The sequence below is a fragment of the Marmota marmota genome, unplaced genomic scaffold (genome assembly GCF_001458135.2).
Source record: "Marmota marmota marmota unplaced genomic scaffold, marMar, whole genome shotgun sequence".
Lineage (NCBI taxonomy): Eukaryota > Metazoa > Chordata > Mammalia > Rodentia > Sciuridae > Marmota > Marmota marmota.
The window spans coordinates 1,197,064-1,220,006 of record NW_025999942.1 but is presented as its reverse complement, the minus strand read 5'-3'; the positions used below and the strand labels follow the sequence as shown (position 1 = coordinate 1,220,006).

Below are 22,943 nucleotides of genomic sequence, written 5' to 3'. Positions count from 1 at the left end.
AAACAATAATCATCTAAAAAATTCTATTCAACCATTAGTTCTGAGATATTTGTGAGCCACAGATTCTCCAATTAGCCACCAGGTATTTACACAACATGTCCTTGCTGATCATCACTGTAACAGCTGAGCACATGGGTGGCATGTGGCAGTGGTTGGTGTTAACAGTGGTGCAGAGGAGGCAGTTCCTGGCAGAGAAACAGGATAGTGGCAGAGGGTGCCTTTGAGAATAGGGATCTGAGAGCATTGGGACAGGTTGAGGGGTGGGGGAGCTGATGGATTTAGAGGGGTGAGTGAAGACTAATGAAGGTTAGATTAAGGAGGTAATTAGAATATTTTAGGATATAGCAAGACAGGCTGAGAATTGTGGTAGGAAGATGGCGATTACTCAGTCATGGACATGGAAATTTGTATGTCACTTCATTGACCATTTCCCTCAAGCCTAAGAAAAGAGTGTTGCCACTATTCACAAGAAATGCACTCACTTGGTGGCAGAAACTGGGTTCAAACTTACATCTGTTGGACTCCAAAGACCATACTGTTTCTACTGTGATGTGTTGGGGGAATAGAAGATTAGATGAAAAAATTGAAAATGGCAGTCATAAAATCTGCCCTTTTTTAGATGGAGAAAATTGTGAATTCTAACTTGAAAGAATCCAAAGGAAAAAGGCTATTTGAGCTGGGTGTGGTGGCACATGCCTATAATCCCAGTGGCTTGGGAGACTGAGGCAGGAGGATCCCAAGTTCAAAGCCAGCCCTAGCAACTTAGTGAGGCCCTAAGCAGGTCAGCAAGATCCTGTCTCTAAATAAAATATAAGAAATGGCTGGAGATGTGGCTCAGTTGTAAAGTGCCCCTTGGTTGTTCAATCACTAGTACCAAAAAAAAAAAAAAAAAAAAAAAAAAGAAAGAAAAAGGGTCTTTGATTAATTCCCTAAAACTAGGTACACACTAATAACCCCTTATCTGCAGGCTTAAATCTAAGAACACTGAAATTTTAAAGTTTTTCCCTAAGTTTTGGAAATAGTTGTTTGGCAGCAAAACCTATTCAGAACTGACATGAGCTTATTTAGGGTCTTCACGCCTCAGTATTAGTCATACATTTTGTAGCACAGAACAGATGTGTTTATGATAGGATGCTATCTCAGACCATGCTGCGGATGTTATGGTAAATGATCTAGGCACAGATTTTTATAAATGTGTAAAATCCTGAATTCAAAACTGGCCCCAAGGTGCTGTGCAGCTTGTCTTTTTTAGGCTGCACCAAGCTCACTGTGAAGCCGGTGAACTGCAGGATAATGAAGCTTCTTACCAGAAGAGGGAGCTATGACTCTGCCAGATTTCAGAGAAAACTGTGTAGATTGCAAAGGCTTTTGCAGGGGCTAGAGGATAGGGGAGTGTGTGTGTGTGTGTGTGTGTGTGAGAGAGAGAGAGAGAGGGAGATATTGGGGGACAATTGCTTTGAGATTTTAATACTTTGCAGTTAAGAGCCTTTTTTTTTTCTGTAGATGGGAGAGGAAAAGACATTTGAAATCCTTCATGTCCTAGAATTTTCCAGGTATGTCTGTCTTTCAGACACGTGAAATAAAATACTTTATATATATTTGACAACCTCATCTACATTTGCATGATTGTATGGTATGCTATTTTAACTATTTGATGTGGCAAATATACCTCCATGAACCCTCTTCCTCATGGAATGTGTGAGTTTCATTAAAGAAAATGAAGCTGATTTTTTTTTTTTGCTTTATTTTTATCCAAAAGAAATGTTATGCTTCTGTGTCCTCCTTTTTCTTGAGCTTTCCTGAGCCTGGTATTCTTGCACCAGCAGCTGTAGACATGTCTGCGTGTTTGGAGCAAGTGAAGAGAGTGTTATTTTCATTGGCGTTGCGCAGGTCCCATGAGGTCATACCTCTTGTTTCACTCCAGTACTCCTCCAGAGAGCTCAGAAACTGACAAATGGTGACAGATCAGATCAGATCAGTTCATCCCATCAGAGGCCTGGTCCAGGCAGGACCATTCTTCTGTACATATTCCAAAACATTCCTCCCCAGGGTAGCTTCTTTAAGACATAGGAATATTTTTGTGGATTCTTTTGTTCACCTGGAACATTCATAGTTTGTTATGAGAAACCACAACTTTTTAAAATTGGCGCATTATAATTGTACATAATAGAGGGCTTCATTACTACATATTCATATGAGCACACAATACAATAATATAGTTTGGTCAATTTAGTAGCCATATCTTAATGTTTGTCTCTTTCTCACTTTTTAATATTTGACTGTCAATACAAGAGCAAGGTTTTGTTGCTAATCTCAAAAGTGTCTTTTCCTTTTCTTAAAATTGATGGGTTTTTCAATAATATTTGGTAAATGATTTACAAATTATTTGCCCTGTTTTCTTTATAAGCTATTGGATAAAGTTTGATTTTTTTTTTATAGAAAATATTTTCCAGGCCTAGTCTTTAGTTTTAGGATGTCTAGCTTGAATACTGGTGGGTCAGATATTGAATATGCAGTGGGAGAGATGAAGGATGGCTCATGATAGTCGTAGTTCATGTAAATGTGTGTGAGGAGGCTGGGGATGTACAAGAAGTCTCTCTAGACATTTTTGTGCCCCTGGAAGTTTCTTGTTGGTAATGGTAAAGCTTTGTGGCTGCGTTAGCTAAGCCCAGCAGTTAATAGTAAGACAAGAGAAAAGAGGGTTAGATGAAAACAGGTAGATAGGGAAGGAGACATGAGGATCTATTTACGAGAGACTACAGGGGAGTAAGAGGAAACAGATCATTTGTGGTTATACTTGTGGTTCTGTTTCTTTTTAATGGACTCATCTTTTTCCTGATGCCACTTAATTGTGTAATACTCCTTTGGAGTAACTGGTGGTAATCTGCTTTATATATTGAGAAACTGAAACACAAATTCGATAACTTTGCCAACAGTGCTCAACTTGTAAGTAGCTGTGAGAGAATATAGATCTAGGTCAGAAAGAGACTGTGGATCAGAAATGTGGGACATTCACAGAGCTGAGGAGATGAAGTCCCAATTTTTTGGAGCTTGGATTCCAGTGGGAATCACCAAGTGGAAAGGCTGCAGAAATGGGTATCTGGGGCCCAGTTGGGGTGTATTTCAGAGGGATGGAGTGTTAGCAAGGGCTTGGACCAGACTGTACAGGAAGGAGTGTGGTGAGTCTTGTGGGCTTGGAGCCTGGTAGGTTACGAGAGGGTTAGTGGGAGATGAGGCAAGACTGCCAGGGTGGGTAGAGAAAAGAAAGAAGAGGAATTTAGGCAATGGAAGTATTGAAGCTAAGTGAGTGGGGATGGATCATGAGATGAGAGATGTGTAGGGAAGTATCCAGGCTTCAGTGAGAAGAAGGGAGAGAAAGAGTACTGTAGTGTCAAATCAGGAGCATTCTACAAATTTGTAATTTCTTTGCATTTCTCTTAAAAAGAAGACACATTGAGAAGCTTTTGAATTAAGTTGATCTATATTTAACCTTCCACTTGGCTATTTACTAGGCTTACTTGATATTTTTGAACTGTAAAGTAGAAAAAGAATACTTTTAGAGAGTATTGTCAGAGACAGTTAGATGCACAGGATCCACGATCAAATTCTCCTTTTCTACCTCTCCTTCAAATAGCAGTGCTAGTGAATTTTCTCGGCATGACAGGAAATAGGTTTACATCCATTAGATTTAAATGAAAAGAGCAAGAGATATATAATGCAAGTCCTATTTTGAGGAAAAAGGCATGGAAAAATGGAGCTTGGTCAATTTTAGGGCTGCCAGCTTTTGTTTTGATTGATGTTCAGTCATAGGACATAGGTCCTATAAAACAGGACAATGACAATCTTTTTTTTTTTAAAATTCTTAACAGTGACAGAAAAAGAATGTCTGTAATCGTCCGAACTCCATCAGGACAACTTCGACTCTACTGTAAAGGGGCTGTAAGTATTGCTGGTAAGGGTCTCAGATAGTGCATACTTGGTGGCCACTTAGTTAGTTGTGGCTTCTCACTGCTCTCCTCCTGATTTCTTGATTGCTTGCCCAGAGTTGAGAAACTCTTTTAGGTAAAGAACTTGACATAGTAGTAAAAGGTTGCTAAAGCAAATATGCTTCAAGGAGATGTTGCAAAAATGGCAAGTGAAAAGCTTGCTTTTAGCAGTAGTTGGTTTCAGAAATAGCAACTCAATGAGTGTACCATGCAAACATTCAATTCCAGTTTCACCACCATCGTTTTGTGATTCTCTGAATATCATTTGTGTGATCTGTGAGAATCTTCAAGTACTCTGTTATATATTGGTTTTCTAGCATCTAGTCTTCTTAACCACTGTATTTTATTTTTTATTCATCATAGAGTGCTATGTAGGTACAGGGGCAGTGTCCATATCTGGCCACATTTTTATTGTTCCTTTTGGTCAGGTTCATAGATCAGTTTTTTTGTCCTGTCTCCCTTCCAGTAACCAGACTCAAAGGTGTTATCTCTAAGGAAAGATGTTATTGCTTTTGAGTTTTATTTGTAAAACTACACCCTGATAAATGGTGGTCTTGTGGGTTGTGGGAAAGAATTGTTATGCTTATTTTTTAAAAACTATGTTGAGAATATGATACTATACTAGGATTAGTGGTCTGTTGAAAATTTTTTATTTATTTATTTTTTTACCAACTGTGGGGCAAAAGGTGATTTTTATTTAAGTACACTATAACTAGAGCTCTTTAAGGATGAGTAATGCATGGTACTTCTTAAGGCATTATATCTGGAACCATAAAGAATTCTGCTTTTATAGAGCAGCAATTTAAGTTAAGGTCTTTGAGGCTATGTCCTTACAAAATATTCATTTTGGTTGTGGGGAGTTACTGGAGATTGAACCCAGGGTGCTCTACCAATACACCTCTAGCCCTTTTTATTTATTTATTAATTTTGAGACAGGGTCTCACTAAATTAGATGAGGATGACTGAACTTTCAATCTTCCTGCCTCATCCTTCTAAGTCACTGATATTACAGGGCATGTCCCTGGCTATATGATATTCTTTTTAAACTTTGTTTATTTTTTGCTGTTGTATTCTTAGTACCCCAGCAAGTTCTTGGTCAATATGAGTTGGCAGGGAGGAAGGTATAAATATACAATAGTGTAAATATGAAAATGCTGCAAAGATTTATTTTCTTTTTAGAGAATTTAATTCTTCCAAAACACTCCCCCAAACCAAACTAGTTTTAAAATAATGCATGCTGAGACTATATGCAATGAATAACATAGTTGATGGATTATTATGGTATTCAGGTCAGATGAGCTATGTCCAACCACGTGTTTCCCAGAACGGGGTTTAGTGCTTTGTGGGTTGTGCTTTCCCTGGTTAGGAGCATCTCTGTTGTCAGGAAGCAAGGTTGTACTTGGGTAACAGGCTGTGCATCGTTTCCATTTTTTAAAGGTATTACAGGCTGAGCGTCCCTCATCTGAAAACCCTGAATCGAAAATACTCTAATATCTAAAACTTTTTGAGCATTGATATGTCACAAGTGGAAAATACCACACCTGACCTCATGTCATGAGTCACAGACAAAACACAGGCACAGTAAAAGTACTGTATACAATTACCTTCAGGCTGTATGCGTAAGGTGTGTGTGTGTGGACACAAGTAAATTTCATCTTTAGAGTTGGGTCTCTTCCCTGAGATATCTCATGTATACACAAACATTCCAAAATCCCAAATTCAAAATACTTCCAGTCTCAAGCCTTTGGGATCTTAATCTATATACACTTTAGGATGTGAGTTTTGCAGATGTGTGTAGTAGTAGGTACTCATATCTTTGATTAGTCTCCTGGCTCCTAGGGTCCTCCATAATGTATTTTTGTTTGACTTTGAAGGTGCATAACAGATTTTGGTTTTTTTGGACACATCCATACCCAACATTTTCCCCCAAAGCTCATGCTCAAGCCCGGCCAAGAACTTTATTCTTACTTGCCCACTCAAGTATTTTTGTGCACATTAGATAAACACTAATAAAACCCAGCCATGTTTAGCATGTTGACTGAAAGACTTCCTGAACAAGAGTTTGCCAGTCACAATGAATGTTTCCCTATTTTATAGGATAATGTCATTTTTGAAAGACTTTCAGAAGACTCAGAATACATGGAAGAAACATTATGCCATCTGGAGTATTTTGCCACAGAAGGTAAGCAAAATTTGGAAATGTTATTTTTTTACCACTGAAGCGGTACTCTAAAGCATTCGTGGCTGATGCTTGGATAAGCAGTCATATTCCAAACAGATGTCTTTTTTTGAGCAGTACTTGGGTTGCTTTACAGGAGGAGATTCTTCAGGTGCCTACCCCTGCCCTCTAATCTCCATATTCTGTGCCTATGGCAGCAACCAAATAAGTGGCAAAGTCCAAATTCAATTCTCTGCCAACTCGTAACTAGCAGTACACCAGGAGACACAGGCTAACTCACCTGTAGGATGGTCTTGTAGTTAGTCCCTTTTGAGGAAAACTCATGTGCTTCTTTCTCTGTCCTCTTCTTATACTTATGGCACTGGCTTATCCACAACTTCATGGAATAATTCACTGAAAACTTTTTTTTTTTTTTTTTTAAATTTTGAGATGAGACAGGGTCTTGCTGAGTTGCTGAGACTGGCCTCGAACTTGCAATTCTCCTGCCTCAGCCTCCCAAGTCTCTGGGCTTATAGACATATGTCCCACACCTGGCACAAAGTTAGAAATGATTCTATAACCAACACACATACTGCAACCTAGGATAGTTATTTTTAGCCAGTTTCCTGCCTCTTTGCTTGCTGATTCTTGCCTCTGGAACATGGATCATATACAGCTCCTGTGTCCCTCTGCTGTGGATAATTCATTCTTATTACTTCTTATGCACTCAAACTTATAGAATAGATGGTTTGCATTACAGTATAATAAAGTAGTTTTTAAATTTCTCTTTGAAGATGTGCAGATTTTTAAATTTGATTGGTTGTAAAAGAAGCTGATTTCTTTTATTTGGGAGGGCATGCTTATGTAAAAGGAAGTCACATGATGTCCCCTAGCAGATAAAAGACCCTTCTTGAGGTCTTCACCAGCGGCTGTTTTGCAGGCTTGCGGACTCTCTGTGTGGCCTATGCTGATCTCTCGGAGGATGATTATGAGGAGTGGCTGGAAGTCTATAAGGAAGCAAGCATCATATTGAAAGACAGAGCTCAGCGATTAGAAGAGTGTTACGAGATCATTGAAAAGGTAACCACATAGAGAACAGTCTTCATTTACCCAATGAAGGACTTAACTACTGTTGAACAAAGTCTTTGAAGCAGGAATCTTTTGCTATATTATGATTTTTTTTCTTGTGTTTTAACCAACTGACAGCTTTTAATACTTTTTTCGTTTAAGAAGCAAAAGTAGCATTTAGTTTTCATGGGTTATCTCAAAGGCCTAGCCACCTCAGCTAAGTATTAGTGATATCTTAAGAAATACCAGGTCAAAAATAGCATTAATGACTTTCTGGGTTTGCCTAACATGAGGTTTAATGGATTAGCTCAACCTCTTGAGTTACATGAGCAATCACAGTGCTCTCTAGGCTGGTTATATGTTGTAAATGTGAACGCATTTCACACTTCTTTGTTTTAATAACATTTATATTTTTTTGTTTCTACTCCATGCTCATGACTTTAATTTTTTGTTGTTGCTGTGTGTTTTTTTTCAGTTTATCCCAAGATATTAGATAATTTTTCTATTTATTTGGATTCACTTGGGAGCTAAGTTTCAACATTTTCTATGTTTGAGCAACCATTTGGGCCATCCATTTTCCAGTTTCTATGGCTTCGAAGGCATCACCTCTACTTTTTTCGTTCCTTTGTTGGTTTTAAAATTTTCCTTTGCTGTTTTATACTCAGCTTTTGAGTTTTATATTAAGCTGTTTACATTAAATTATTTTGTGGAATCTGAGTAGGACTAGAACTGAATTTAAAGTATTCATTTGCCCTGGTGTACTGGTTCAAAAAAATGAACAAAATCTGAGCTGAATTAACTTTAACAAGGTTTACGAGAGCAGGAAAGAGTTCTAGCACAGAGCAGCACTACCAGAAGAGGATGGTTCAAAATGGACTACTTCATCCTATGTGTAGGTTGTATTTATCGCCAGAGGAAAGGAAATGACATACAGGATCAATCTTAGTGGCAGCATTTGGCAGTTGTCATTTGCTTTATATGATCATGTTTCAGCCCCTGATTGACTGGAGGTTCACCTTCTGTGATTGGCCGAGACTCAGTTGCTTGGTTATTAGGGTAATTTGCCTTTCATTATGTATTAAGGCTGCATTAGGCCAAGCTTTATCTAATCCAAACATGGAGAGAAGTTTAGGTCAAACATAATTTAATACTAGAAATATCTAAAATTACTTTTAGAATCAGAAAAAGTGATTAAATAGGTTTCATGCCTCTATGGTATCAAACGTGGTAGATGTTCATGAGGTAGTAGACTTTCCATAGACTGGTTGAGGTGCTATATTATGGAGAGACTCACCAGAGGCAAGTAAGTGGTGAACAATAGATCACACAACCACACTCATACTCAGCGGGAGTTGATTCTTGAAGAGGACTATAGGGGACAGCAATCTTAAGATACTTTGATATTTTCTTCTCTAGCTGTTGAATTCTTAGTATTATAGGTTTCTTATTCTGGCACTTCCAACAAAGTATGCCATTTAGAATGGGTTCATCTCACATATTAAACCATGATACTTGGCACAGGAGCAGAGTGAGAATAGAGAACCTGTGAACTGTTAGTGTTTTCAGGGTGACTCGCCCATGTGCTTTGATGATTTCTTTTATAATGCCTATGTGCGGAGAAGTAAATGATAAGTGCTGGTTGCCTGTGTTGGAAATACCCCACACCTATATATCAGTGATCTACAAATATGGGTTTAGTGTAAAGGATTTAAGTAACTGTCTCTGAACATTTAGGTCGCCTTTCTTTTGGCAGCGTTTTGTCACTAATGTTGCTCTTAAGCATGAAATAGTCTTTAATGAAGATGTTTTTCAACCTAGGATTTACTGTTACTTGGAGCCACAGCCATAGAAGATCGTCTTCAGGCCGGAGTTCCAGAGACCATAGCAACTCTGTTGAAGGCAGATATTAAAATATGGGTATTGACAGGAGACAAACAAGAAACTGCAATTAATATAGGTAATCAATTTAAAAAGTAATTTTCCAATGCTGGCTTTTGGATTATGTTTTTAGTGTTTTGTAGACATGTCTGTTTCTTTAATGCATTGATGGGTGATTTTTTAAAATAATTTTTAAAAATATTTATTTTTTTAGTTGTAGTCGGACACAATACCTTTATTCCACTCATTTATTTTTATGTGGTGCTGGGGATCCAGCCCAGGGCCCTGCACGTGTTAGGTGAGTGCTCTACTGTTGAGCCACAATCCTAGCCCCAGTGGATGATGTTTTCTAGAACTCTTTGTTTGCTGGGCCAGGGAAAGTTTACCCAAATCTAATGAAGTGTTTTTAGGAGTACTATCTACTTGTTATAAACATTTAAACTATTATAGCTTTCTGAAAAAATTAAACATACTCATATAGTTGAAAACTTTGAATTTCTTATTTATTTCTTCACAAAATTTTAGACTGAGAGAGGTGGGTGTGGTGGCGCATGCCTGTAATTCCAGTGACTCAGGAGGCTAAGACAGGAGGACCTCAACTTAGCCCCTGTCTCAAAATAAAAAATTAAGAGGGTTGTGGATGTAACTCAGTGGTAGAGTACCTCTCCCTGGGTTCCATCCCTAGCTCCTTAAAAAAGACAAAAACAAAAACACTAAGAGAACATGTTTTCACTAGATTTAAATATGCATTATTTTTATAATTATGACCAATTTTAAAGATTTTAACAGTCATTGGGTTTTTCTGTGTGCATTACAACTTTCTTTTCCCCATTTTGACTGGCATCCTCCTTGCTTGGTGAGCATCACAGAGATGAAAGTTGAAGACAGGTGGGTTAAGTCAGAATAGCTTTGTTAAAGAAGCACATTTTAAATTTGAAAAGAAGTTGAAGGGCTGGGGATGTGGCTCAAGCGGTAGTGCGCTCGCGCCTGGCATGCGTGCGGCCTGGGTTCGATCCTCAGCACCACATACAAAGATGTTGTGTCCGCTGAAAACTAAAAAATAAATATTAAAATTCTCTCTCTCTCTCTCTTCTCTCTCTTTAAAAAAAAAGAAGATGAAGCTACTAGTTTCTTAAAAATTTAATTTTGATTATGTGAAATATATTTAAGTTATCTGATTATTTGGCCACCATTATGGTATAATAAGACCTGGTACATATGTGATAAAATAAATACATAATGATTATGTAACTTACACTGTCTTTATGGAAACAGATTGTATGTCATTGCTTAGTTTAGGAAAAAAAATTACTGAAACCTGTGAATGTATATAACTGTAGTCCTTTACAGAGTAGTCTCCTTGGAATATTATCAACTTAATCCAGTGGTGACTCTTTCCTTAAAACCTGCTCTTTAGAATCAGAGTTTTCTCTCTCTCTCTCTCTCTCTCTCTCTCTCTCTCTCTCTCTCATAACCTTGTTTGTACACAATACCTGCCCTCTGGGATGAGTTTCATTTTTTTGTTTGTTTAAATAGATGTGTCATTTAATCATATCTTATGAAGGATCTTGCTAATAAAATGCAATTTAGGTTAGTAGACAACTGAAGTTAAGGTCACAAGAGAGTGATATGAAATTTATAAACAATCTTGGAAGCATCAGCTATAGACTTTATTCATGGGTTTGTGCTGGTTGTCATTCAAATGCATAATTTTGGACAAGAGCATGATAGTATTCCAGTACAGACCCATTGTTGCTACTAGAAAATACTTATTTGATGATGTGTCAGTAACATTTTCATAAGTGAAGGATGATGCGTTTGCTTTTTTGGCTTCTGTCTTTCTGAATGTGTATATAGATCTACTCTTCATGTATTATTTCCCACATAAATTTGTCCTAAAATATCTGCTATTGATCCATGGACCCTGTTGTTCATATATGACATGTCAATTTGACTGCTGCCCTGAAATACTTATGCTTTCTGTCTTCTTAGAGTAATATGAAAATGGTGGGTGTATTCTCTCAAGTTAAAATTGAGCAATAGTGATAAATTTTCTTAATTTCCCAGATCTTTATTTTTTGTGCTTGGTCAATGAACTGTATTTTCCCTTAGCTTCAGAGTTAAATTCCTTAAGCACTTCATTGTGTATGCTGTGAGAAGCTGGTGGTGCACCTGTCAGCCACTCTGTCCTTGGGGAGCACATGGGTCCTTTCCTTGCTTGTTTGTTTTGTTACACTCCAGCCTGTTTGGGTCTAGCTCAGTTTGGAATAAACATGATGAAAACAAAGGACTGAAAATCAGCCAGAAAATAAAACTTGATTATTACTTGCAAAGAAAAATTTTGCTTTTGCATGATGAGCATCTCTGAGCTTTATGAGATAATCAATACCCATTCAAACAACCTTTTAAAAGTAATAATTATTATTTTGTACTTTGCAAAGAAGTAACATGTGTAATTGTTGGTACAAGAAGCAGTCACATTCATTAGATATTTCTTAATCGATCTTTCTTGGTGAATATTCCTCTAGGCCACTAGAAGATAAAGTCTTCTACTTACAAGCAGATGACTTTGCCAAAGTCTTGTTTATCCTGGGAGTTTTCTGTGCTCATGTTTTATCTAGTGTATCAGTCACATTCAGACTCTTCTTTGAAGTTACTCAGTATGTTTCTAACAGCTAGGGAATTAGTGTTCTTTTAAAGAGCCGTGTCTGAATTATTCTTTATTCCACCTTCAAGACTCAAGTTTGTAACCCAAGGTGATGTTGAGGGATTAAGTGTCTTTTCTCATTTAGGATATCTGTTGAACCTACAAATGATGCAGAAGGCTCAAGGAAGTATGTACGTCTAGACATTTCATTAGACTATCAGTGTCAGACCACAGGTGGCAGCTATCAGCAGCATGAGGTCATGCTCCGGATGGAGGATGGGATTTAAGCCTGTTTTTTAGTCACATAGACCTTCAGCCTTTAGTAGTATGAATCATATTGATCCGTTTCCCATAACATTGCACATTTTAGTGCATCGAATGTGCCTTTTAGGGTGTCCATAAGGTAGTTGAGAAGAACAAGTATCTGACACTTCTATTTCCAGAACAACTTAGGGAAAGAGAGCAAAGTGGAAGAGTGCCTAGTGCTGTTCATGCTGCCTCAAGAGTTTCTGAAAACTCTCTGTTTTGTCTTTACATGTGAACAGTCACAGCTCACAGAAACAATTCAGTTTGTCAAGGTTATACTCTACTTAAAAACCAAACTAGTACATATTGAGCATCTCTTATCCCAAATGCTTGGAACCAAAAGTGTTTCAGATTTTTCTTTTTTCTTCTTCAGATTTTCGAATATTTGCATAAATGTTACCAGTTGAGGATCCTTAATCCAAAAATTTGACATCCAAAGTGCTCTAGAATCTGAACCTGAATAGATTTTGGAGATTTCAGATTTCAAAGTTTTAGAATAAGGTTGCCCAACCTTTACTAGATCTCAGGACTCATGATTTCTGGTGCAGGGCTTATTTAAAGGGCTTCATATAGCTTTTGCAGAAACTGTTTTCTGAACTTTGAGTTGGAAGACATACTTTATTTCATTCATTTTCATGTGCACATTGTTTTTACATTCTAGTGTCTCTGAAATTGGGATGTTTTGTGATTGTTGATGCTTAACCTTTTAATTGGCAGCATTTTCTTAGTAGCACATGTCCTAGAAGTTCATCTTTAGAACTGGTGACACTTGTATAATAAGACAAGTTTGGTGTTTGGGGTTGTTGGCCTTCTTTAGCATGCTTGTGTATATAAATCATAGTTAGAGAAGTCATTTTTAAATTGTAACTTTTCCTTTGTACCTTGGAAATAAATATGACCAGTCCAATTAAGTTCCAGGATATTTGTGTCCCTAATGAGCCAATGAGTTTTATGTAGATAGACTGTCAGGCGACTATCATCTTGCCTGTGGGTTTTACTATTTGAAATTGGCATGTCGCCAGAATTCTGCAGTGCTGTGCTTGAATTTATGCTAACTAGCTGTGTTTTGGGGGAGTTGGCAATTTTCTTTTTTAGCTTAAAAATTTGGCATCCCCTACTCTAAAGTGAATTTTCAGATGTGGCCTTTGTGAATCACATAGTTGTCATTTCCTTATTACCACTGGATAAGACATCTATTGAGGAGTCATACAATAGATGTGGAGTTTTCAGAGTCTATAACTTTTATTTAATGGATGTGGGATGAGTGAGAATGAATTCTTAGCATGTATTCCACTTTAAAGTCATTAAGTTGGAAATAGCTTTTGTCTCAAACCATTTCTTAGTTGGACCTCTGAGTTCTCCCAGTGTCTGTACATTTCATTGCCTATTAATTGATACTTTTAAAACATTTCTTACGGTCTTACGTGTTTATATTTAAAAAAAATTTTGGAATAAATTTTATTATGAATGTATATAATTATGATGTTATGGTCTGCATGTAGATTGTTTTAGATGCTTACTTTTGAAAAGTGAGTAAATAGGGTGCTTACTCCGCCTGTTATTACCTTGCTTCTTAAAAGAAAGTCAAATCCCAATTCTCAGGTGAAACTTTAACACTAGCAGTGTTCTCAGTCTTACTATTATTCTGCACAGAAAATTCACACCTATATCTCTTGATTACTTATTGCAACATTGTTGTCAATATAGACTTGGGGAATTTATTTACCCCATCTTGGGCATGAGTGAATTAGGAGACAAATTAGAGAATGAAATAGATGAGAAAATATTGTGTAGTTTGACTATTAAGCAAAACTGGTTTTTATAATAGGTTTTTATAATAGGTAGATGTTATCTATAATGTGCCAGATCCTGTTTCAAGTCCTTTACAGAAGACTCTGATTGAATGCCCATGGAGGTACACATTATTCTCTCTCTAAAGATCAAATTGAAGCACAGAGAAATGATGTAATTTAGAATAGGTCACATAGGTGTGAAGATGCTTAAAGTCAGAATACTTAACCATGGCATGCAAGATCCACTTCCCAGAATGAAAAATGTATGAGTTACAAAAGACCAGGGAAGGCTTCAGAGTTGAGACAATTTTAAAACTCAAGCCTTCAAAATTTTCTAAAAAAAAAAAAAAATAAACAAAAATTTTTAAAAAGCATAAAATGGGCAAGGATGGCTCAGTTTGGAGAGGAACGTGTGAGGTAGGATGGAGGCAGCGTGTTCTTTTTTTAAAGGGTTCTGAGAAGGGCCTGAGGGTCTGGAAGGAAGGTGTCAATGGATGTGGTTTTATTGATGAATCCTTAGCTTCCTGGCTTTCTGGATAATGGAGGACTCTGGACTGTATATCCTTGACCCCATCTGGAGTAGACACCATCTATTCCTGGTGTCTGGCAATATTTTTATTCATTCACACTCAAATGTTGATTGACCAGATTTTCTGTGGAAACATTTAGAACCAACAACATACTTCGGGACTGTGAGCACCTTATTGAATCACAACAATGGATAGCCTGGTTGATTTGATCCCAGGATGCAGTTAGTAAGGGTAAATTATTCTATCCTTTTATCTATGATAAATTCATGTGTTATTCCTTCTCCACTTAGGCTATTCCTGCCAATTGGTGTCACAGAATATGACCCTTATCCTTTTCAAAAATGTCTCCAGAAAAATCTGGATTTAGAGATCTTGGACAATATGAGCTTATAGAAAATATATGAAGCTGGTTAAGAGATCTGGGAAATTTGGTTGGTAATATTTTCTGGTGTGCAGAATTATTTTATTGTCTTAAAATCATTCTTGCTCTAAGTACCATAGATTCTGTAATAATTTAATTTCTTTGAATGTTGATTATACTCAGGTAGTAGAAAAACTGAACCCTTTTGTAGTGTGCTGTTAATTTTAGCTGTGGTAAAAAGTGAAATCCCAAAGGTTCTCCTCTCAGTCATTTTATGGCCGTCTTGTTAGATTGTGAGATTAAAGAACTAGACTTCAATTTACAAGTGTGGATTGACTTTCCACATACCTGGCTCTTCTCCAAGAGTTGATCTCATTTTATCCAAAAACATTAGAAATCAAGCACACCAAACTTGGATTGACATAATTTGATTTGCTACATTGGTTAAGTCACAATTAACTGGGTTAAACTTCCATGGTCTGTCTAGGGCAAGTGTTCTATGTGATAATTCTCTAAGCAAAATCTTGATTCATTTTCCAATTTTTTTTTAAAAAGCTTAATCTGTTTCTTCTCAGAAGCCTTTAGCTTTGTATATTTGAATTCATGAAAGTGTCAGTAGTTTTATTTATTGCCCTCTTCCTACCATGGCTAGAAAAATACTTAGGGTTTTTCCATAATATCTTTGTGTAGCTTCAGTTGTCAAATGGCATTTTACTTAAATTGCAAAATATAAAATAAAGCAGAAAGCTAGAGCTTAAAAATTACAGCTCACTTTTGCAGCTGTTGTTCAAATAAAATACGACCAGTAAATCCTTTTGCATTAGTTATACTAAATTTGTAACAGTCAACATTGCATGAAGTTCCTAGAAGTCTCTGGGGATGAAGAGTAAGCCCAATATAGAGGAAAATGATTAAAGTTGCAATATCCCCTTTTGTTAGTGAAAATAAAAATGTAGCCCTCTCTTCTGGGACTAATCTAAGAACTTATAGGAGTGAAAAATTTTAATGGGAAACAAAGAATTTGATTATTCCAGTCCTTCTATGTGAAACTGTGAATAGTATTCTGGGAGCAGCTTACTTTTACCCATAACTGTTATTAAAATTAACTTTAAAATGTACACAAAATTGCTTGTTATCCTCTGCCCTTTTTAAAACCTAATAGGTATTTGCCCATATAGTATTATGATTTGACTTTATTTGGTTAGTTTCAGTTTTAAAAATAGTATGTGGTAGTTTTTACAAGAGAAATAATCTCATTCCTTTGACATAGCTATTGTTAAACATCTTGAGCTCTATCTTTTCTAATGGCTTTAAAAAAGAATATTTAGATTAAAAGTCGTAATTTTGTGCTTTAAAACTTGTGTTCTGAGGTGCTTTACAAGATATTCCAAATGAGAGTCATGAGGGAAGGGACATTCTTTTTACATTCTGAAGTAAACAAACACAAGGTTTTATTATCTGCCCCCAAAACAAACAAATAAAATCCACAAAGGATTTTCTTGGTCTTAATTTTCATCTGCCTTGAATTTTGTTTTGTGCCTGCTATTGGTTTTCCTAGAGATGAAAAGAGACCTGGGGAACAGGAAGGGACACACATGCAGATCTCTGTTTCTTGTTCACTAGTTAAATGCCTGCCAGCTCTTCCCCTTCAATCAAGCACCTATGAGAATGGATGTTATAGGTGTTCTGCAAGAAGAATCTATGGTCTCCCACCATTCAGCTCAGGATTGATTAAGGCTCATCTTGAAATCATAACATGTTTAATTGAAGGTTAAAATTCTACACTTTGATGATTTATTTCATTTTTCTATAATCATCAATATATTATCTTGAGATGTTGAGGAAAAAAACTGGTTGTGAAGTCTGGTTTTCTAGGATTCTTAGGAGGATTCTTTGCTTGCTTTTTCTCAGTAAGCTGAATGGAAATGGGGGTTGGGAGCCCTGGGGGTCATTGTGGATCTTTGAGGTGGCTGGAGCCATTTCATTCCATAGAGTCTGTGAATTTGAGGGGAATAATTAGGAGGTACTCCTGTCTTGATCTGTGAGTGACCACTGAGAAGGAAAGAGCTTCATAGAAAATATGCTCCTGTCCTGGGAGGAAAAACAGAAGAAAGTATCTCTCTTAAGCTATAGAGATAACTTTATTTAACAATAAGATTGAAATTACTGATACTACTTAGGAATCCTTTTGTTTCAAACAAAACAATTTCTTTTCTTTTCTTTTTTTTTTTTAAACTCAGATTTAATTCTTGAAATGGGAATTACTTTGAACTTCTGGTAGGAAAAGTGGATCCCTCAATATACAATAATATTCCTTTGAAACTTGAGAGAATTACTTACTTTTTACAAAGGAAACAAAGGAACTTGCTATTCCAGTAGGCATGTTTATGCTGATTTAGGAGCACCATTGGATAGCATTTGTCTTCCTAAAGTGTTTTCTGTTATTTTAGATAATCTAAGGCTTATCCTAATGTTATACAAGGATAACAAGGATAAAGAAAAATCCACAGAAAATTGACAAGTATTTATTTTAGCCTTTAGTTAGAAAGACCTTCTTAGCCAGTTCTATTCACACTGTCTGCAGGAATCAAATTCAATTCAGGCTTATGGTTTCTTCATCCTTGCCTTAGTCCTCTGTGTTAACCAATAGGCTTAAAATGGTAATAAGGTAGACAAAAGAAGGGGAGTTGAGAATTTAGGAACCCACAGGAGGAATGTTAAATTCACATGTTATTCCTTCTCCACTTAGGCTATTCCTGCCGATTGGTGTCACAGAATATGACCCTTATCCTAATGAAGGAGGACTCTTTGGATGTAAGTAGTTTTTTTGAAAGTTGTATTTGATAAAAATTTTTAAAACTATTTTTTCTACTATGATTATTAATCAGAGATTGTTCTTTTTCTAGAAAAAGATGATAAAACCACTGCATCTATTTTCTGTTGTATTTATCAGCAGGTGTCATCAAGTGTTATTCTTAAAACATCAAGATAGTAAAGTTCTGATATTGCCTCCTGAAATATTAACTTCACTCACCTAGAATTGTGTATTTAAAATGAGAAAGTTCTAATCTGGTTTACCTTTAATTGTTAAATATGAAGTACGTCCATGAATGGATGAACCTGTTATGATTTACATTGTGGTGAACTCCAGTGTAGTTTACAAAAGAGATTTGTAGGATTTTTTTTCCAGTACAAACCTAAAAAAAAAATGCTCAAGTGTTAAGAATTGTTTAAATTTTATAAAGGAGTAGGATACATAAGCACTTAATTGCCCAGTGCCACCAGCTCATGGAAGACTGAATAGCATGGTTTTCTGAGTATTTTATGGGCATGTTCCCACCTTGTCATGGCTTAAAACCACCAAGGAGACCAGGAATAGGAGCTGATCTGAAGGAAACCAGTAATCTGTGAAGTGATTTGATGTAAAAATAAGAGTTGAATATAAGATTCCATTTGTCAAGACTTAACAAGTTCCTGGTGGACACCCATAGACACCTTCCAGGTACCAGTAGGCCATGCATCCTTCTGTGAAGACCAAGACGCTGTCTACCCCTTCACAACCCTAAGGGCAGGAGTCACCCCACAGTTCTGTGTGTGTCCAAGGCAACATCAGCAAGATACCGTCCTTGGACCGTCCTTGGCACGAGTGCTTCAGATTCATCTCACTGTGACCCTTATCCTTTTAATATCATTGCCTGAGTATTAGTCAGCTTCCTGTGAGTATAGCAAGATGATGGAGAAAATTAACTTGTAAAGAGAAAAAGCTTGTTTTGATTCACAGTCTCAGAGGTTCTAGTCCATGATTGGTTGGTCCCATTGCTTTGGGCCTGTGGTGAGGAAGCACATCATGGCAGGAGTGTGTGGTGGAGTAAACTACCCACCTCATGGCCAGGAAGCAAAAGAGAGAAGAAGGGACTAGAGCCCCACAACCCTCTTTGGGGACATGCCCCCAGTGACCAAAATACCTCCCTCAGAGCCCAACCTCTCACAGGCTCTACCACCTCCCAATAACACAACCCTGTGAACCAACCATGGTTCTTTGGGGGATGTTCATCATCTAAACTACAACAGCCTGCAAGAATCCCAGAATCCCAGGTCATGCCTCATCATTAGGACTCTACTTCTCACATGCTCTGCAGTCTCCCAAGTGTTCCATCCTCCCCAGTATCACTTATTGCACTTGATTCTGGTTTTTCTTGTAAAACATTTTAACACTGAAAATACTGTGTGTGTAAATTGTGGTAAAATACACTGTAATCATTTTAAGTGTACAAATCAGTGTTATTAAGTACATTCATATTGTCGTACAGCCATCTCCAGAAATTTTGCTTTCTTAAACTGAAATTCAGTAAGCAACGACTCTCCAACTCTACCTCCCACCATCACTGGAAACTTTCTGTCTCTATTAATCTGATAACTATAGTTACCTCATATTAATGAATCTGTGATTGTTGTGATTGGCTTACTTTATTTAACATGATATCTTCAGGTTCATCCATGTTATGGAATATGACAGGCTTTCCATTCTTTTAAAGTCTGAATAATATTCTGTTATATGTATGTACTACATTTATTGATTTATTCAATCATCATGTACTCTTGAGTTGCTTCTACCATATGGCTCTTGTGAATGATGCTGCTGTGAACATGGGTATACAGGTACCTCTTTAAGACCCTGCTTTCAGTCCTTCTGGGTATATACCAGGAGTGGAGTTGCTGGATCATATGGTAATGATATGTTTCACTGTTTGAGGAATTGTACTGTTTTCCAACTGTGGCTGTACCATTTTGCACTCCTACCAACAGTGGACAGAAATTCCAACTTCTCAATATTCTTGCTAACTCAAGCTTTGTTCTGTTTTTCTTTTTGATAATAACCATTCTCATACTAGGAGAGTCTCATTGCATTGTTGTTTTGATTTTATTTTCCCTCATGATTAGTGACATTAGCATTCTTTTCATGTGCTTATTGGTCATTTGTAAGTAGTTTTTGGGGAAATGTTTATTCATTTTTCAATCGGGGTTGTTTGGTGTTTTTTGCTACTGTGAACACTTTCCATTTTATCTGTCTCCCTCTAGTGTCTTAGGATGTAAGGTCTAGGATAAAAATCTAATTTTCTTTTTATTTATTTATTGATTGATTATTTTTTTACTCTCTACCTTCAAGACAGTGCTGCATTGCACATATAAGGAGCTCAATAATGGAGGGAATAAATGAACAAACTTATGATAATTTTCCATCTTTCAGTAAGAACTTCTATTTACAAGCCATGCTGATAAAGCAATGACTTGGGCAGCCATGATGGCCAAGGGCAGGATGATCTTACTAGGGAATAGAAGCTGGGTAAGATGAAATAGCACCTCTGTGGAAAGGAGAGTGGGCTGTGGGTGCAGAGAGATTCCTGTGACACTTGGTTTCTGCACAGCGTCTACACCTGGGCCTGTCTTGTTTCCTAATGACTTCCCAGTTCCAAGGAATCCACAACTTTAAAACTAGGTACTCAGAGATGAGCCTGTATCTTCCCACTATGTATGGAATTCTCTGGAATCCAAGAGATGGCCTTCAGCTCTAGATAACACCATTGGACTGATGGCACAGTTGGAGTTTTTTGGTCCACCTGATCAAAGAGTGATTGTGATATTGCAATGAGAAAAGTCTATAGGTGCATGCCTGATTTTCTTTAGTGCAACATCATTGTTTTAGTAGGGTTTTTTTGCTGCTGTGACTAAAGGACCAGATCAGAACTTATAGAGGAGGAAGAGTTTATTTGAGGGCTCACAGTTTCAGAGGTCTTAGTCCATAGAAGGCTGGCTTCATTTCTCAGGACTTGAGATGAGGCTGAACATTATGGTGGTGTGTTTGGCAGAGGAATGCACCTCAATACCCCGTAGCCATGCCCCCAATGAACTACCTCCTCCAGCCACACCCACCTGCCTCCAATAACCATCCAGCCAATCCCATCAGGGATAAATTCACTAATTAGATTTAGACTCTCCTAATCCAATCATTTCTCTTTTGAATCTTTTCGAATTGACTCACACATGAGCTTTTGGGGGACACCATAACTAAATCATAACATTCATCTTTTTGTATTGTATTGGTCAGGATTCTCTAGAGGAACAGGATCAATAGGAAATATAATTATAAAAAGGTGATTTATTAGGTTGCACTAATAAATGCAACTAGAAGCTGGATAGTCCACAATGGCTGTCTGCAAGCTGGAGAGCTGGAAGAACAAGTATCTGCACAGTCCAAGAGACTGAAGCTTCAGAACAAGGGTGCTACCCCAGCCTGAGACAGAGGCTTCTGGAGAATCACTGGCAGAGTCCACTTTGGAAGAGTGAAGAAGTGAGAATCCAATATTCTCAGTGATCACAGCAGCAATCAAGAACCCAGTCAAGAGGAATTGAGCTTGGATCTGCTGTTGCTTCCTTGTTCTTACAACTTTTATTCCACCCAAGCCATCATCCTATTGGATGGTGCTGCCCTCACTTAGCAAGAGTCTCCATTTCAATTGGCTATCCCACATGCCAATCATTCCTAGACACACTCTAATTGACATACCCAGAAGCCTCCTAATCATCAGCTTCCCTTAATCCAATCAAGTCGACAATTCAAATTATCCATTACAAGTATAATGACTTCAAAGTGTTCAGTATCTGCTGTGCAAAGAAACAGTTTCTACTATTTTATTTTTTGTTGTTCAATATTCCAAGGGTATTGAACACCTTATTGTCCACTCAGGAGTATTCTTTGTTTCCTTCTTCTTCCCCTCATTCTTTAGTTGGGTTGCAGGTATTCCTGTTCTCATTAAAATTTCATTTGATCAATGTAGAATAAAATCAGAGTCCTGGGGCAATGAATTAGATGGCAGATGCCTAGTGGAGCTCCCAAGTTGATGTTTAAGATCTCAGGGCTCTGATGATGAAGCACACAAGACAGGAGCAAAGGAGAGGGCCTGAGAATTTGTACTATGCTACCCTTACTTCATCTCTTGCATGCATGAGGGAATAAGAGGCTTTTCTCAAAACCCAGAGCTGGCATCCATCACCTTCACCTAACCAATAAGTATGCCCAAGCTAGGCCTCCAGATGCTATAAACAATTAGAATTTACCTGTGTTTTGAGCTTTTCAATTGCTGACAAAATAACACCTAAACTCTGTTACATAGTTGTCTTTGAAATAAGGATGAGTGATGATGTGCATTAGATGATATGTTAGTGTGCTGGAAAAGTGTTGAGATTTTCTTGCTTTTGGTTGAAATAAAAAGTACTGAGAAATTAGCTTTATCCATAATGCCTAAAGATTGCTACTGGCACCCCTAGTCCTTATTCCTGGCATATTGACTAGAAATGGGTCTAGGAGGAATGGTCCAAATAAGAAGGGTCATCCCTGGGGGCTTGTACTCTTGTGTGCTTTTGGCCCTTTGTGAGATGCTGCCACCTGTGTGTATGGGTTGAATAGATTTAGGAACTATGTTTAGTTTTGGTGAAACTGACTCTCAGAGATGCTGTTTTTTTAACCAGCTGTAAAAATAGCAGTCTGAGGATGACAAGTGTAGGACAAGCAGGAGCAATGTGACGGCATTGCCTGATGTATGTGCTGGGTCAAGGTGTTCTTCACCTTCTGGATCAGTCCTAACAGTGATCATGTTGGATAGATTATACCAATGTCACACTGACCCACAAAGACTATTATCATTAACTATGAATCTTTCCCTAAATATATATGATTCCTTGAAATATATTAGCTGTTATTACATGGAATGATAAGGACATGTGAGACTTTTTAAACACTAAGAATCCTACATATAAAAAAAATCTGTGACTTTATCAGCATTTTATTAAAAACTATCAAACTGTAGTCTGTTACTCTCCAAAATTTCACAAAACCTACTGCTAGTCATCAAATGATACATGTCTTTTGATATTTGTTTGTAAAAGACAAAAAGCATCAACTCATTTGGGGAACATTTGTTTTTCCTGCTATAATAATGTAGAAAACACAATGACTACATTGACTATGAATATAAGCCCTATGGAGAACCTTAGTAGAAATTTCTAAGGAAAAGGTCACTGAACAAATTATGACATATGTAAGATTTGTTACATATTTGGATAATAGTGTAGTTGTTTATAGTATGTATTAATTTATGAAATATACAAATGACTATCTCTTTATGAGCCACCAAAAGAAAGATATATTGGCAGAGATG

At 37.2% G+C, this 22,943-nt stretch overlaps 1 protein-coding gene across 1 annotated transcript in view; it reads left to right on the top strand.

Annotated features, from left to right (window-relative positions):
- Nucleotides 1–22,943, top strand: part of LOC107153194 (phospholipid-transporting ATPase IB) — a 532,593-nt gene that overhangs the window by 115,682 nt on the left and 393,968 nt on the right. Inside the window, exons 19-24 of the mRNA XM_048801263.1 lie at nucleotides 1,504–1,553; nucleotides 3,870–3,939; nucleotides 6,084–6,168; nucleotides 7,085–7,224; nucleotides 9,031–9,169; nucleotides 17,477–17,541. Coding sequence (XP_048657220.1) covers nucleotides 1,504–1,553; nucleotides 3,870–3,939; nucleotides 6,084–6,168; nucleotides 7,085–7,224; nucleotides 9,031–9,169; nucleotides 17,477–17,541 — 549 coding nt within the window. The remainder of the gene's footprint in view (nucleotides 1–1,503; nucleotides 1,554–3,869; nucleotides 3,940–6,083; nucleotides 6,169–7,084; nucleotides 7,225–9,030; nucleotides 9,170–17,476; nucleotides 17,542–22,943) is intronic.